Below are 15,951 nucleotides of genomic sequence, written 5' to 3' on the forward strand. Positions count from 1 at the left end.
TCTGATGCTGCTTGGCCTGCTGTGTTCATCCAGCTCTACACCTTGTTATCTCAGATTCTCCAGCATCTGCAGTTCCTCCTATCTCTCCACAACAAGGTTCTCCTCTTTTTATCCACTCTTGCTTAGAGTTTTCAAAGGTCATGTACAAAATAGAAATTCTCTTAAAGAGATGGCAGACACTTAAAATTCAGCAGCAGAAATTTGAAGTGAAATTTAGCTACCCCAAATCTATTTCACTTTGAACCCTTATAGCAGTCTTAAGCAGAATTCATGAGAACAGAAGCAAGGTTCTGCAGACCATGGTAAACCTGAAATTAAAATCCAAAATGCTGAAGTACTCAGCATCTGTAGGGAAAGAAAAAGATGGTGAATATAGGGATTGGGAGATGTTTCCTCGTATGGGGAAGACTAGAACTGGGGTATACAGTTTTAATGTCTTATTTAAAGTTCTCAGGGGATTTGACAGGGTAGTAATGGAGAGGTTATTTCCCCTTATGGGCAAGTCTGGGACCAGAGAGTGTAATCTCAGAGTAAAGGCATTGGCCATTTAAGACAGATGAGGAATTTTTTCTGAGGATCAATTTGTGGAATTCTTTATCGCGGAGGACTGTCAAGGCTGAGATAGACAGATTTTTAATCAGTAAGGGAATTGATGGTTATGGGGAAAAGGCAGGAAAGTGGAGTTGAGGATTATTAGATCAACCACAATCTCTCATTAAATTCCAGAGCAGACTCAAATGGTCTATTTCTGCTCCTATATTTCATGACCTAAGAGGTATCCCTTTTTGATATTGAGATGAAAACAAATTTTTCCTGTTAGTGTGTGGAATTCTGTTCTGCCAAAACCAGTAGAAGCTCAGTCACTGAATTTATTCAAGGTAGAGTTGGAATCTTGATAGATGTGGGAGTCAAGGGCTCTGGAGGGAAGACGGCAGACAGGAAGGTGGGTCTGAGACCACAACCAGATTGTACGCGATCACACAGAATGTCAGAACAGTTTTGAAGGGCTGAATGGCCTAATCCTGAGTTAACATTTCGGTTTGGTGATCTTTCATAAGAACCTATTAACCCTGGTTCTTGCCCCCCGCAGGTGCTACCAGAATGCTGCTGAACATTTTCAGCATTTTCTGCTTTTATTTCATGCTAGCAGTCTTGAGTTTGATTTGAACTTTTTGCTAGAGCCAAGAATGGTCTTTGGCCTCTCCATTTGCCCCTCATTAGAAGATTAACCAATAACTAACCTGCCGCATGGAGCAAAATACATAGGTAACACCAAGTCTAATAAAGGAGCCTGTATTTTAGTATTCAAGTCTGACCCCTGGCAGGGATAATAGGACTTGCTCAACCCTGGGACCCAAGTACAGTTCTAGTCTGGGCCAAATGTGTTAGGTGTTGTCTCCTGTTGATAATAAAACAAATGAGTTTGATTGGTCTTGAGTCAGGTCAGAGAAAGCCTACAGGCCCTGACGACACAAACTAACAATCTTATCCAAATAGGCCACATACTAATTGGAGCAGGAAAAATGTCTCTTGCTGTGGTACAGGGCAATCCTGTTGCTGAATTGTCGAGGGAACTATGCTGTACCTAAAATGTGCAAGCATGTGCATCAGGAGTGCTTGATGTGGTAGTGTGGGCAGGAGTTGCACTCACTAATCTATTGTGTGGCACCAGGAGTACATAATGCTGAGTACTCGTGACATGCGAGAGTAATGTTCCTCACTGCACAATTTGCTTTATCTAAACTGATGTGAAATAATGTTTGAAGGCAAAAATCTTGTGACTTGATCTTTGAGTAGTTTGTATGGTGGTTGCTTTGTGATTCAGTTTCTCCTCTTTTTTTTTCTGTTCCTCTGCACGCTTGCCTGTGATTTGGGATTGTGCAGAAGCTTGGATCTGCCGGGTGAGAGCCCTGCATCGTTGCTGGTGGACGCAACCCTGGGTGCAGAGTAAGCAGTGTATTACTGAGTGGAGCTGGACTGTCGAAATCCCCATTCATCCCCAGCTCCAAAACAGTCCAGGGTCCAAAAAAAAAGTTGTTTTTACTCCAAATATATACAGCACATAGACATACTCCTGCACTTCACTTTAGCTGCAGTGTTGGAAGTGTCTAGACAGGAGACAACCATTGTAACTGTTAAATACTTTTAATTAAAACATTTCAATTGCCTGCCTGTCATATCAATATATATTTTCTAAGCATCAGTTCAACATTTTTTTTTTAAGCTGGCTGACAGAGGAGTATTAAAGGAACATTGTTATGTTCTGAATGTTAGTGATATGTAATGCAGCCATGATCTGATTGGTGGATGCAACTAAAAGTCTAAATTATTCACCATTCGATTTACTTTGAGGGAAGGAAATTTACCACCCTTGCCTGGTCTTGGCCTGTGTGTGAGTCCATACCCATGCAAAGTAGCAAGTGCCCTCTGAAGTTGCCAAGCAAGGCTCTGTTGTAACTAGGGCAGATGATAAATGCCCACATCCTGCATATAAATTAAAATCTGATTTGTTCAAAATGTCTTTTTGCTAGTATGAAGCAAGACTTCAATCCATTGGTCTCTATGTAATGCAGTATATATTTCATGTGAAATAACAGGGTTATGCTGGATTTGCAGAGTTGATGTGGTAGTACGTTGGTATGTGCACGTGTGCAAATCACCTCTGGAATGACTGTCTTGTCACATGTTCTTATCGCTTTCAATCTGCTTCGAGGTTTGAGGTGACTCAAATGCCAAGCTGTCTGCAGCTCTGCATGGAGTTGTAATCATTTATGATTTAAAAGCATGGAGTGCACCGTTTGGTGATTTTCTTTTTGCAAGTTTTCTAATTTCAGTTCAGTAGTTGGTGGTGTTTTTCTTTTTTCTGATGAAAATGAAGCTGTTTAGGACAAGTGATTTTGTCTGCCAGAAGCCGGCATTTTTTATGCGTCTGATTCAAAATTCCCATTGCAGTAAGTGTAAAATTGAACAGAATTTGCTCAAGGCAAACCAAAATCCCTTGTCCTGTCCATTGATGACCATCTCCATTTTCTCATTGAATTATCACCTTTTAAATTAGTGATTGTGGTCTGTCAGAACTGTCTTTATCTAATTTGGACTGTGTAATTGCTTTTTTCTTAGTGTGAAGGTTGATGCATAGCACACATTTTATAGAATAATTTTTATTTCTTTCATGGTGTAGCTCTTAACAGGGTCATCCCAGCCCCTTCCTTCAAGACTCTTCCCCCACTTTCCTCCACTTTGCTTTCATGCTCATAACTCTCTTGCAGAGGACTCTTGACCCCTGAAATGTGAAAACAGGCTTTGAGAAAACTTGGCATTTAACTTCCTCGCCGTTCATTTTCTCTTTTGCTCTCGCTCCCCCTCTCCCTCGTTTCCTGCTATGCGCAAGGAATCTTCTGACATCATGGTATCACTAATCACTACTTTGTCATCGTGACACCTTGCTTCATAATTATCACATTTTTCTCCTTATTCTGTTTTTCTGTTCTGAAGGGCCTGATGTTTGTACTTGACCGCTCATTCACACATTCTGGTCACTGAGTGACGAAAGGCCATTATTTCTAATTAGCAAATGCTAATGGGCTACTTCTTAAAGAGAATTGGAGCCAACCGTGGTCCTGTCCTCTTCCTCCTTGCTGATGGTCTCACTTCCCTGTATCGATCAGGAGTAGAAATCCTGGACAACCTGGTTTGAGTCAAGCTTCAGTAAAGGATCCCTACCAATGCTGTGGCTGAGAAGAGTGCAGACTGTGCAGTTGATCCTTGGGCACTCATGCTTTTGTATTACTTGTGCTTTGGACAGAGGTGACGGAAACCTCATGACACTCATTGGGTTTTGTGAGATGGAATTGCAGAATGTGATCACTTTCCCAAATCTCGAAGACATTTTGTTTTCTTCAGTGTAAACCAGTGAGGTGTCAGTATCAGTCAGGGGAGCCACTGACTGATATTCATGGAAGACTGGGAAAATTCTGATTGGATTTCAACACTTTCAAAGTTTTTTTGACTAGCCTGGGGGTATGTGACGCAGAAATGGTTATATTCCTCAACTACGATTATTCCTGGTCTTTTCCATTCCCATTCCACTTTAAAAACAAATCCACCAGTAGAAGCTGATGGGAGAAATAAATTCCTTATCGTGTGGATTAAGGCAAGGTATATTTTTGCTTGGAGTTAGTTGTAGGTGATTAGACACCCTGGACATTTTAGCTCCTACTCCCTTCTCCCAGTCTGACAGGTTACATAGCTGAGGGGTAGGGAGATTTAATTGTTGTGGTTAGATGATTGGTTTGGGAGTTCTTTTGCCACAGAACAATGTCTGTGACGTGAGTGAAAGGACACCACAAGCTTCTTCCCTTGACTGGGAATCTGGTAACATGCTGTGGTCTTCAGCTTGGGCATTTGGTAGATTGTTAACTCAGTTGGTGGGACGCTTGGCTACAAGTCACTGGAAAGTGCACTGTGAATAAAAATGAACATGTTGAAGTTGGGAATTTGCTCTTGCTGGATGCTGAGCGAGGGAGAATTATGTTTTTTCACTGTCTTGAATGGAGTGGGAGACGTACAATTGCTTCCTTCCCTCGTCACCCACATTCCATTTTGTAAAGTGATGGGCCATGAACTAAGCTGTTTAAATGTCGCTCCTTTGTGGAGTTATAGACACTGGCTCAGAAAAACACTAGCCTCTCTCAGCCACTGTTGATAATAAAGAGCAAACTTTCCTGATCCAAGGCCTCACCCTTCCTATCTCTTTTATAATTACCTCCAGCTATGCAACCCAAGACCCCTGTGCACCAAGTAGGCAGCTTTGTTCTGTGGTCGGTCGCTGAGTGGAGTGTACACATTTGGCAAAACCAGGATATTCTTGTAACCAGCACCTGTTCTGATAATGCTAGGGTCTGTTGGAGAGTTTTTTGGGATAGGTGAGCCAGAACAAAGGACCTGGAATCCATTCTGAATTCTTTTTCCTGAGACATGAGCACAAAACTATGTTTAAATTTTTTTAAAAATAATTTTCCTCAAGCTTTCCATAAATGGGGAGGTAGCTCCGCTGTGGGCAGAAGTGATGAGAGAAGATTGAGAGCAGATTTGATCAAGTTTTTCAAAATCATGAGGCATTTGGACAGAAATTATTCCCATTGGCAGATGGGTCAAGAACCAAAGGAGACAGGTGTAAAGTGATTGGCAAAAGAACCAAAGCTGGCACAGACACGATGGGCTGAATGGTTTCCTTCTGTGCTGCATCCTTTTTGATTCCTCCTGCACAAACCTGATGTCCATCAGTCCACCGTTAGTGGTTGTTCCTTCAGCTGCTTGGGCCTAAACTATGGAAGTTCCTCCTCAAACCCCTCATTCCTTCTCCTTTTAAGAAGCTTTGAAATTTGCATCTTTTTTGGTCCTTTGCCCTAGTAGCTCAAATTGTTCCATGTGTTTTTAGTTGGATAACACTCCTGTGAAGCTTTGAAATGTTTTACTACATGAAAGATGCTATATAAATGCAAACTTGTTGATTCACTAAGGTTAACTGAGTTTCCGTCCTTAGTGAATCTTGTAAAATGTCAGCAGCCACTGCCCCTAGATGTATTGTTAGGACCCAATAGGACTGTTGCAGTGTAAGAGATACTGGTGAGCCATGAGACTGTGTGGGCCAAAAACTCAGATTAATAGAGTAGGTTTCTATTGAGTAAATGTGAGGAGATAATCCCAGTTTGTTCGTTGGCTCCCTATTGGCAACGTGAAGCACAAAGACTTGCTATCTGCAAACTGGAGATGAACCTGCGGACATCACTTTTCTTCAGCAACTGTGATAGTAAAAATATCTTGTATGCATCTGTGAAAGCATGCCTGTTTTAGTCAGGCATGCCATGGAGTTGTGTGTCCTGTTCTTCGATTCTTGAAAGACACTTGTGGAGCCCTGCAATCTGCTAACTCTACAAAGAAAATCGATCAAAGCTGATACCCAACTGGTCTTGTAGGGGCTAGAACATCAGCCTGGCTGAACATTTAAATAATTTTTTTTGTAAGGCTTAATATCTAGGCTTGTAAAAACAAACTGGTTGCTAGATCAACGTAGCTGTATCACAACATATCATTCAGGAGTTGATATCGAGGAAGGAAGCCAGGGTGGCCTAAATTATGCCTTCATTTTAGTTGAGGCTATGGAGAGAAAATTCAAATGGAGACTTATGCTGGAATACCGTGTTTTCGCGTGTGTGTAAAAATTGTATGCATTCAGCATAGACAATGTTCAGCTTGACTAAGAGACCTGTGTGTGTGTGTGTAAATTTGTACATCAGTCATGTAATTAAACATGATCAAGCATGTGTTACCTATTTTTACCCCCCTTGGGTTTGAGGTGCATGCAACCTCCTTCCTGTAAGATTAACAATTCAGGCTCATGTTAACACTTCAATGCAGCTTTGAGTTTTGGTCACTAAATGGCATTGGTAACAACTGTGCTGAATGCTATCTTTTTCCTCTATTGTTCTTCAACCTTCTAATCCATTTTCTCTTTCTCCTATTCCCTGCATTTTTCCCTTTTTTCTTTTACTTTTGATTTTATTTGTTTATTTATTTCTGTTCTGTGTCTGTCTCTGTCTCTGTCTGTCTGTCGCTGTCTGTCTCTCTCTCTCTTGCTGTTGCTGTCTCGCTTTCTTTTTCTTTCTCTCTCTCTCTCTCTCTCTGTGTCTGTCGCTGTCTGTCTCTCTCTCTCTCTCTCTCTCTCTCTCCCCCCCGCTGTCTGTCTCTCTTGCGGTCTCTGTGTGTGTGTGTGTGTGTCTCGCTGTCTCTGTTTCCATCCCTCAGCACTGTTACGACTGTGCCTGCTGCTGGCTCTGAGGATCCTGCTTTGCCTGTACCTGATGCTGATGATCTCCTCAACAAGTAAGGAGGTTAATTCACTTTCTGTCCACTTCAACCTTTTTTTTTAATGATGTTGGACATAGAATTGCCTTTTAAAAGATATTTTATAGATTATTTTTTAAGAGCAGCCCCTTCACCGTCCATTGTAGTCAATGCAGCTCAGCACCCAGGATCTCTGCCAGGTGGTTGCTATCTAGTTTTCGTGTACATCGTTATGGTCCAATTGGTCAGAAATGTGGTTTTCTGTTTCAGTCCAGCAGCATGTCTTGACATTTCAGAAATACAGGACTGAATGTGAGACCTTCTCCATGGGAGAGCACTCAGCAGGACTAAGTGCTCCAACTCTTTTAACCCTGAGCGTATTTGGAGCTCTGTTTACTTCACTGGGCGAGAAGGATATATGAGAATGATACTGGAGGCTAAAAGAATTAATTTTCAAGGGATAGACTTGTGTTCCCTGTGTAATGTTCAGGGGATGATCTGATTGCGATTAGATGCTGAAAGTAGTTGAAGCAGGAAGAGGGGGAGAGAACTTGTTTCCTTGGGATGAAGTGCAGAACATTGTGGTTATTGTTGACATTAAAGCTAGGAAATGGAAATGTGGAACTCTCTCTCTTTCCCATAAAGCTGGGGATCAATTTAAAAACTTACAAACACAAGTTGTTGGAATTTTTGTTAGGCAAGGGTATTATGGGCCACGAACCACATTGCAGAGCTGGAGTTAAGATGCAGATCAGCCAGATTCATTTGAATGGAGGAACTAGCTCGAGAGGCTGATTGGCCTCCTCTTGTTCCTCTGAATTGGTCTGATGGGCCAATGCAGCTTCCCTCTGTTCTGCACAGTCCCATAATTGTGTCTCAGCTCCTTTTCAATATCGGTAAATCAAATCTCTGAAGTTTAACCTGGGCCTGGTGTTAGGGCTCACTGAAAGCTCCCACTCTTGTGTGAGACTTCAGTACTTGGCTTTAACGAGCAGGGGACTATATGATATTAACCAGGCCCGCTAAGTGGAGATGGGATGTTAAGTTGACTGTCACCTGGCTTTCACCCTGTGTTCTTTTGGGTAGTTTGTATGGCAGTGAAGCCTCTTGGCAACAGGAGTAGGAAGTTGGGAACCCCATGACACATCTGTATACAACTTGTCTCGTCTACTCATTCAAGTCTATTGTAGGGCACATCGCTACCACCTGCTGGTTATTGGTGATGGTGCAGCTCTCATCTGACAAAAGCCATAAAGATTTAGTCACTTTAGTGTCTGATTTGGAATTCTTAAATGATGTTGGGCTTCCAAGTTCTAGAACGGGGCGGCACGGTGGCTCAGTGATACTGCTGCCCCACAGCGCCAAGAACCCGAGTTCGATTCCACCCTTGGGTGACTGACTGTGTGGAGTTTGCACATTCTCCCCGTGTCTGCATAGGTTTCCTCCGGGTGCTCCAGTTTCCTCCCACAGTCCAAAGATGTGCAGGCAAGATGGATTGGCCATATTAAATTGCCCATAATGTTCAGGAATGTGTAGATTAGGTGGGTTATGGGGGAATGGGTCTGGGTAGGATGTGTTGAGGGTTGGTGTGAATTTGTTGGGCCAAAGGGCCTGTTTCCACACTGCAGGGATTCTATGATTCTAATTTCACCAGCTCTATTTTCTCCCATTTTCTGCCTTAAGTGTACAGTAAGCCATAAGTATATTGGTAGGGGGTGTATTGGTGATTATTAACAGCATGGATTCATTTATAAAGGAGAGGGATCAGCGATTTGAAAACTCCAAGGCTGTATTCGGTGGAGTAGAGGGGGGGACCCACTGGATATGCTCATTGATTATGCTTGTGAATTTCCAAAAAGATAAAAGGTTATTTGTACAGGTTAGTAAATTGATGCTACTGACAGATAAGTTGGTTCAAATGGTGTGGCTTCAGGCTGGTAGCTTCAATTAGTTCTGTATGAGGGCAGCCACTTGTTTCCTAGTCTCTCTGCAAACAGCAACTCTGTCTCATGGTTTAAATTTAGGATTTGTACCAGGTATATATACAGGAGGAAGTCAAAATGGTTAACATTTGTAAGAATATGGAACATTGGTTGTTGAACCAAAGTCAACCACAGCATCTGAGGAAAAGCTTGAAGACTGACATTGACGACAGAGAGAAGGGATTTCAGTTGTCTGTGTAGTGACAAGGAGGGAATGGCTGCTTTCCTGTGTGGGAACTGCTGATGCTGTGACTGGATCACTGACCGTGGAGCAATTGTCTAAATGTTTTCAGGATTGCACGTTCTGACTTAAGCTCAGTGAAGTATAAGTATGTTTGGAGAATTGGCAAGTGTATATTAGTTTATTTTTGGGAGGGGGTGTGGTGTTGGGAGGAGGAGGAAGGGCCTTGATTTATGGCAAGCAGTTGGTGTTGAGGCTGTGAGATGTTCCAAACCTTTGCCTAATGTCCTCCTGTAAAAGTTCACAGATTGAAGTAGACATGTAAGAACGATGGCTGTTTTTCTTTTGGATGTTTAACTCCCACATTATTTATGAGAAAAAAAATAGTATGAGTACTAATGAGATTGAGCCTGCAGTGCAGAATCTGCACTGAACACACTTTATCCTCTTGGTCTGTGTAAATCACCCAGCTGTACAACTATAGCTTCTATCCTTCCCAGCTTGATGTGCATCTGAAGAGAGCATTTTCAGCTGCAGAGGTGGAGTGCTGTTGGTCTAAGATTCACAACTCATGGGAGCAGCTTGAGAGGATAAGTCGATGGAAAGTCTGTGTTAACAATGTGTTGATGGTAAAGTGCAAGTGACAGCACTGGTCTGGGTCAAGTCTTTCAATAGCTACTGTTCTCCCCATGCGTGTTGTCTTGGTTGTAGGTATAAACAATGCTTTTCAGTGTCAGCTGATGCTGTTTTTTTCACATGCTCTGTCTGCCCCTTTATTCTCTAAAATGTAGGTTTGTCTGCAAAAACAACGGAGTCCTGTTCGAAAACCAGCTTTTGCAGATTGGAATAAAGTCAGAATACAGACAGAATCTGGGTAAGTGGCTCGTGGGGTTTTTTCACTTTTTCTCTTCAGATTTGCAGGCTTCAGTCAGGTTAAATTGGGTTTCAGGACCCACGCTCATAATTTGGGCAAAATTCTTTACTGTCTCTTTCTTTCTTTTTTTTGTTTTATTTGAAATTTTGAGCTTGGTGTTGTTCCTTACCCCCCAGCACTTCTGCTCGAGTGTGCTGGCTCTTTGCAGCATCAGCCCTGTGCGCACAAGACTGGATTGAGAGTTCACATCTGACTCATCTTGCCTTCATTGCTCAAATCTTTGAGTGTAGGAATTGGGGCGTCATGTTGAGGTTGTACAGGATGTTGGTGAGGCCCCTTCTGGAGTACTGTGTGTAGTTCTGATTGCCCTGTTACAGGAATGATATTATTAAGCTGAAGACGGTTCAGAAAAGATTTACCAGGGTTTTGCTGGGAATGGAGGGTTTGATATATGAGGAGAGGCTGGGATTTTTTCACTGGAGTGTTGAGGTTTATAAAATCATGTGGGGTATAGATAAGGTGAATGGCAGGTGTCTTTCCTAGGGTGGGTGATTTCAAGACTAAGAGCACGTTTTTAAGGTGAGAGGAGAAAGTTTTAAACAAGACATGAGGGACAATTTTGTTTTTTTTTAGTTGTTCATGTGTGGAATGAACTTCCAGAGGAAGTAGTGGATGTTGATACAGTTCAAAACATTTGAATTACATTTAGTTAAGTACATGAATAAGAAATGTTTGGAAGAATATGGGGCAAAAGCAGACAGGTGAGACTAGTTCAGTTTGGGATTATGGTCGACATGGACTGGTTAGACCAAAGGGTCTGTTTCCATGCTGTATGATTGAGTCTATTTGCCACTGAAGACATCGCATAGGGGAGGTGATGGCCTAGTGGTATCGCTGGACTGTTAATCCAGCGACCCAGATAAAGTTCTGGGGACCTAGGTTCGAATCCCGCCATGGCAGATGGTGGAATTTGAATTCAATAAATATCTGGAATTAAGAGTCTGATGATGACCATGAATCCATTGTCGATTGTTGGGGAAAAACCCATCTGGTTCACTAATGTCCTTTGGGGAAGGAAACTGTCATCCTCACCTGGTTGGGCTTACATGTGACTCCAGACCCACAGCAATGTGGTTGAGTCTTAACTGCCCTCTGGCTAGCCTAGCTAGTGACACCCTCATCCCATGAATGAATAAAGGAAAAAAAAGTTCAGAGCAAATCCTGACCTCAATCATGTGTATGCATTTTCCAACAAGACTCCTTGGTTGATAGTTGGGGAGTGGGAAGCCAGATATGAACGCTTACACCAACCTCTGACTTGGGGTGCATCTCTCTGAGGTGTCCAAAGACCAATTCTGTAATTTGAGAGCTAACTTGGCACCTTCCCAGTCTCGCTTTGATTGCTAGCATATTGTTTCCATTTAGAAGATTAGATTTTTCCAGTAAACAATGTTTTAATCTCTAAGCTGTCTGTTTTGGCTGACCTCGCCAAAGACTTGGTCAGTGAGAGAGCTGATTTATTTATCTTGTGTCTCCATGTCTAGGTCGAATGTACCTGTTCTTTGGGAACAAGACTTCTGTCCAGTTCCTGAACTTCACATTGAATGTTAGCTGCCCTGGAGAGCTGCAAAATGATATCCTTTTGCTTTCTGTTGGCATGGATCGGAATTTAATAGGGATGTGCTTTCCTCTTCATTATGGGATGCGATGAAGGCTTCTAGAAGGGCCATTACTCAAGCACCAATTTTTTTTTTAAAAAACAAAACACCTTGGGGCAAAATTGTCTGTTCAGATTTCTTCATCATATGTTAAGCGGCAAAGCTGGATTGTTCTCCTTTCTGAGAAGGTTTGAAAGATTTAATGCAAATGTTCAACATTATGATGGCGTATATAGACTAAGCAGAGAGAAACTGTTTTCCCTGATGGAATAGTTAGTTAAAAAAACTCGCCAAGGCTCCTTCAACATCACTTTTTCCAAGCCTGCAACTGCTAACATTTACAAGGACGGGCAGCAGATATTTGGGAACACCTACCAGTTCGACTCCAAGCCACACACCATCCTGGCTTAAAAATCTCACTTTTTTCTGACGAACGGTCTAGGCCCAAAACATCAGCTTTCCTGCTCCTCTGATGCTGTTTGGCCTGCTGTGTTCATCCAGCTCTACACGTTGTTATCTCAGATTCTCCAGCATCTGCAGTTCCTACTATCTCTTAATCTCTCTGTTCCTTCACTGTTGCTGGGTAAAAGAAATACTGAAGCTCCCTTCCTAACAGCTCTGTGGGTGTACCTACCCCTTCATGGATTGCATGCTTTAAGAAGATGGCTCATTATTACAATCTCAATAAGCCAGTATTTTGATGTCCACATTTCATGAGATTTCTTTTGAAAACAGTCTAATTGGCAAAAGAAGCAGTTGAGACACAAGATTTTTTGTTTATCCATGGAGTTATGGTCTAGAAGATGCTTCTTGAAAGCATGATGGATGAAATTTCAATAGTAACTTTCAAAACGGAATTGGATAAAAACCTTGGAAAGAAGAAAATTGGAGTATAGGAAATACCAGTGGGTCTAATTGGTGGCACCTTCGTAGATACAATGAGTTAAATGTCTTGCCTCGCCGAATCATTCAGTCAAGGGCACAAACAGGCTAGCAGGACCTTATCTGAAGGATGATGCCTACAAAAATGCAGCACATGTTCAGTGAGATTTTGCAGTGATGATTTGATTTGATTTATTATCATGTGTACCTAAGTACAGTAAGAAGTTTTGTTTTACGAGCAGTACAGGCAGATCATAGTAAGCAAGAACATACAGATCATAGGGTGAAAAAAAAACTTGGACAGAGGCATACAGGTTACATCACACAGGACGTGCGCTAGGCAAGACCAACATTAGCAAGATCAGAATTATTTGAAGTTGGAGTCCAATCATCACTCTAATAACAGCTGGGAGGAAGCTGGTCCTGAACCTGCTGGTGCATGTTCAAACTTCTGTATCTTCTGCCTGACAGAAGAGGTTGTAGGAGAGCATTACCGGGGTGGGATGGGACTTTAATGATGTTGGCAGCCTTTCTGCAGCTGCTAAGTCCAGTTGTGTTCTGTATTAGACCCAGGATTATCTCCATGGAGGTAGCAATAACTTTAATGAAAATACTGGGTTCTATGTTTGCAAGTCAGGCAACAAGCAATGTAGGTGGAATGAGCCATGAGCATCTTGCTTTTGAGTAGCTAATGTTATAATGAGGAAATGTGGCAGTCAGTTTCCACAAGCAACAATGACTAGGTTGTGTTTTGGCAGTGTTGTTGAGGGATAAGTAGTAGCAAGGACCAAGGAGAGCTCCACTTGTGGGTAAGCTTCACAACAGTGTGAAGTGTGTCTTTTTAATGGCACCTCCAACAGTGATGTAGCAGCAATTTCCTGCAGATGCTGGAATCTGTACTGAAAGCAAAAAAAGGCCGGAAATCACAGCAGCAGGCCAGGCAGCATCTGTGGAGAGAAAGATCAAGCTCACGGTTCAAGTCTGGAGTCATCTAGACTCAACGTTAGCTTGCTCTCTCTTCATGGATGCTGCCTGACCCGCTGTGATTTCTAGCATTTTTTTCTGTTTCCAACCATGATGTGTTCCATTGGCCCAACATTGGAGCGTCAGCCCAGATCGTGTGTTCAAGTTTCTGGACTCGGACTGGTTATGTAGTCCTTGTGTGCATATGTATAAAAAACAGAATAGTCAATTGAAATACATTGTCTGTATCGGACTGCAAAAATTAGAAATTTGTCAAGGCGCTGGAAGGCAGTTGCTGTCCATGGAAGTCTACAGAAGTGAGGTGCATATCGTAGAATCCCTACAGTGTAGAAGTAGGCCATTCAGCCCATTGAGTCCACACCGCCCTTCCGAAGAGCATTCCACCCAGACTCGCACCTTACCCTATCCCTGCATTCCCCATCCTAGATACTATGGGCAATCTTAGCATGGCCAATCCACCCTGACCTGCACACCTTTGGACTGTGGGAGGAAACTGGAGCACCTGGAAGAAACTCGCACAGATGCGGGGAGAATGTGCAAACTCCACACAGGCAGTCGCCTGAGGCTGGAATCGAACCAGGGTCCCTGGCGCTGTGAGGCAGCAGTGCTAATCACTGAGAATGTGGGAAAGAAGAGACATTGAGGAGACAAAAGGTGGTGTTGTGCAATAGATAGCTCATTAAATTCTTTAACCCTGTTGCCACAGCTGAATATTCAGGCCAAGCCAGTAGAGCCGATTGTAGAAGGTGGAGCACAAGTTCAGCAAGTGATTAACATTGAATGTTTGTCAGATTTCACTGAAGCCCCCTTGCTGAACATTCAGTTCAGGTACGGACTTTACTTTGTGATAGCTGACTTCATCTGAAACCATCTTTTCCAACATTCCTTTACAGCTTCTCGCATGCTCTCTGTCTCGCACGCATTCAACTTTTAATAGCTGCAATTTATTGATTCATACTTTGTAACCTTTACCCACTCTTTCTTCCAAAAATTTGTAGCATAACTTCCTCTGCTTGCTATTAATAACACAAATGGAAAGAAGAATCAAACTCCCTAAATCTAATGCATTTTTAAAATATCTATCAAAATTTTATTTTTAAAATCCTCTCTGTCTGTCTCTTCCTTGGTTGGTAGATATGGTGGAACCATGCAGAATATCACCCTAAAGCTACCCATAACTGTCAACAAGTTTTTCCAACCAACAGAGATGGCATCTGAAGACTTCTTCCAGCGTTGGAAGCAGCTCAGCAGGTACACAGAGAACAGAGTCTGGAGTTCTGGGAAGCACACAGGGTAGTGATGACCCTGTCTGATGGAGGCTCAGGCACTGGGGAGGTTTGATATCGATAACATTTTCAGGCAGTGGAAATGTCTGACATGATTGTAAAATATTCTCATGATCTGCATGAACTTTCAACATCACTGCCACTGTGTTATTAATGGTACCTTGTTCTTTTCCGCTTTCTCACCAGTCCCCAGCAGGAAGCACAGAAGATCTTTAAAGCTAATCACCCAATGGACAGTGAGGTCACCAAGGCTAAGGTAAGCTTCTTCCTTTTATCAATTAAAACTCGTCATCTTTGTTGCACTGTCCATAATGGACTGTGAACTATTGGCTGAGGAGCATCAATAAGACTAAGATATTGGAACAGAATTAGGTCTTTTGGTTCGTTGGCTCAGCTCCACCATCTGATCATGATTGATATGCTTTTCAATGCCAATGTACCTAAGATGTTGCCCTAAGTGGCGACTTGTAAACTTTCCACTCGACCCATGTGAGTACGTGACAATAAAGCTAATTATAATTCTAATGTGAGAAGAATAATCGTTCCTAGTGAGGTGTCAAGAGGACAGTGCTAATGTGATGAAGATTTTAAAATATCATCATTTAGAATCTTGGATTCAAAAGTTAGTGGGGGTCAATGGGTTTATGAAGGATACTTGTATTTTTTTTGTAGAAATGTCAAAATCCTTTTGAACAGTGAGGTCAAAACAGCCTGTCCGAAAGAGCGTATGACTTGTGTGAAATGACTGATTAGCAACATGGGAAGTTGAATGTAGAATATTTATAAAGCTGAGTTTTATCTGCAGATATTGGTCAGGGGCCAATAGCAGGTTGAGCTCAGAAGTACAATTTCACTCCAATAGAAGGGCAGATTTTCGAAATCTCCCTTGCTGAGTGAGTTAGTGGAAGTCTCCAGGCCGAGGAGCTGGAAAGATGTTTTTAGCTGATCCAGCAGTTCAACGAGAAGGGCTAGAAAGAGCTCCTTCTCTAGGTACATCTACATATTGATAAAGAAAATTTTTGAGTCCATTTAACAAATTCCTCACCATCCAAGCCCTTAACACTATGAAAGTCAGTCTGTTTGGAAAGTGAAAATCCCCTACTAGTACAACCCTATTATTCTTAAATATACATGAGATCTCGTGACACATTTGCTCAAATTCCTGCTGATTATTGAGTGGGGTATCTATACTACAATCCATCCATGTGTATCATCCCCTTCTTATTTCTGAGTTCCACCCATATGGCTTCACTGGGCA

The 15,951-nt window shown here is 42.3% G+C and overlaps 1 protein-coding gene across 1 annotated transcript in view; it reads left to right on the forward strand.

Annotated features, from left to right (window-relative positions):
• The window catches only part of ap2a1 (adaptor related protein complex 2 subunit alpha 1), a 49,914-nt gene extending 34,884 nt beyond the window's left edge, over positions 1-15,030 (forward strand). The window contains exons 13-18 of the mRNA XM_048617373.1: positions 1,826-1,947; positions 9,801-9,883; positions 11,428-11,517; positions 14,112-14,235; positions 14,542-14,658; positions 14,880-15,030. Of these exons, the coding sequence (XP_048473330.1) occupies positions 1,826-1,947; positions 9,801-9,883; positions 11,428-11,517; positions 14,112-14,235; positions 14,542-14,658; positions 14,880-15,015 (672 nt within the window). The 3' untranslated portion in view covers positions 15,016-15,030. The remainder of the gene's footprint in view (positions 1-1,825; positions 1,948-9,800; positions 9,884-11,427; positions 11,518-14,111; positions 14,236-14,541; positions 14,659-14,879) is intronic.
• Positions 15,031-15,951: the final 921 nt, after the last annotated feature.

This window comes from Rhincodon typus, chromosome 37 (genome assembly GCF_021869965.1).
Source record: "Rhincodon typus isolate 14 chromosome 37, sRhiTyp1.1, whole genome shotgun sequence".
NCBI lineage: Eukaryota > Metazoa > Chordata > Chondrichthyes > Orectolobiformes > Rhincodontidae > Rhincodon > Rhincodon typus.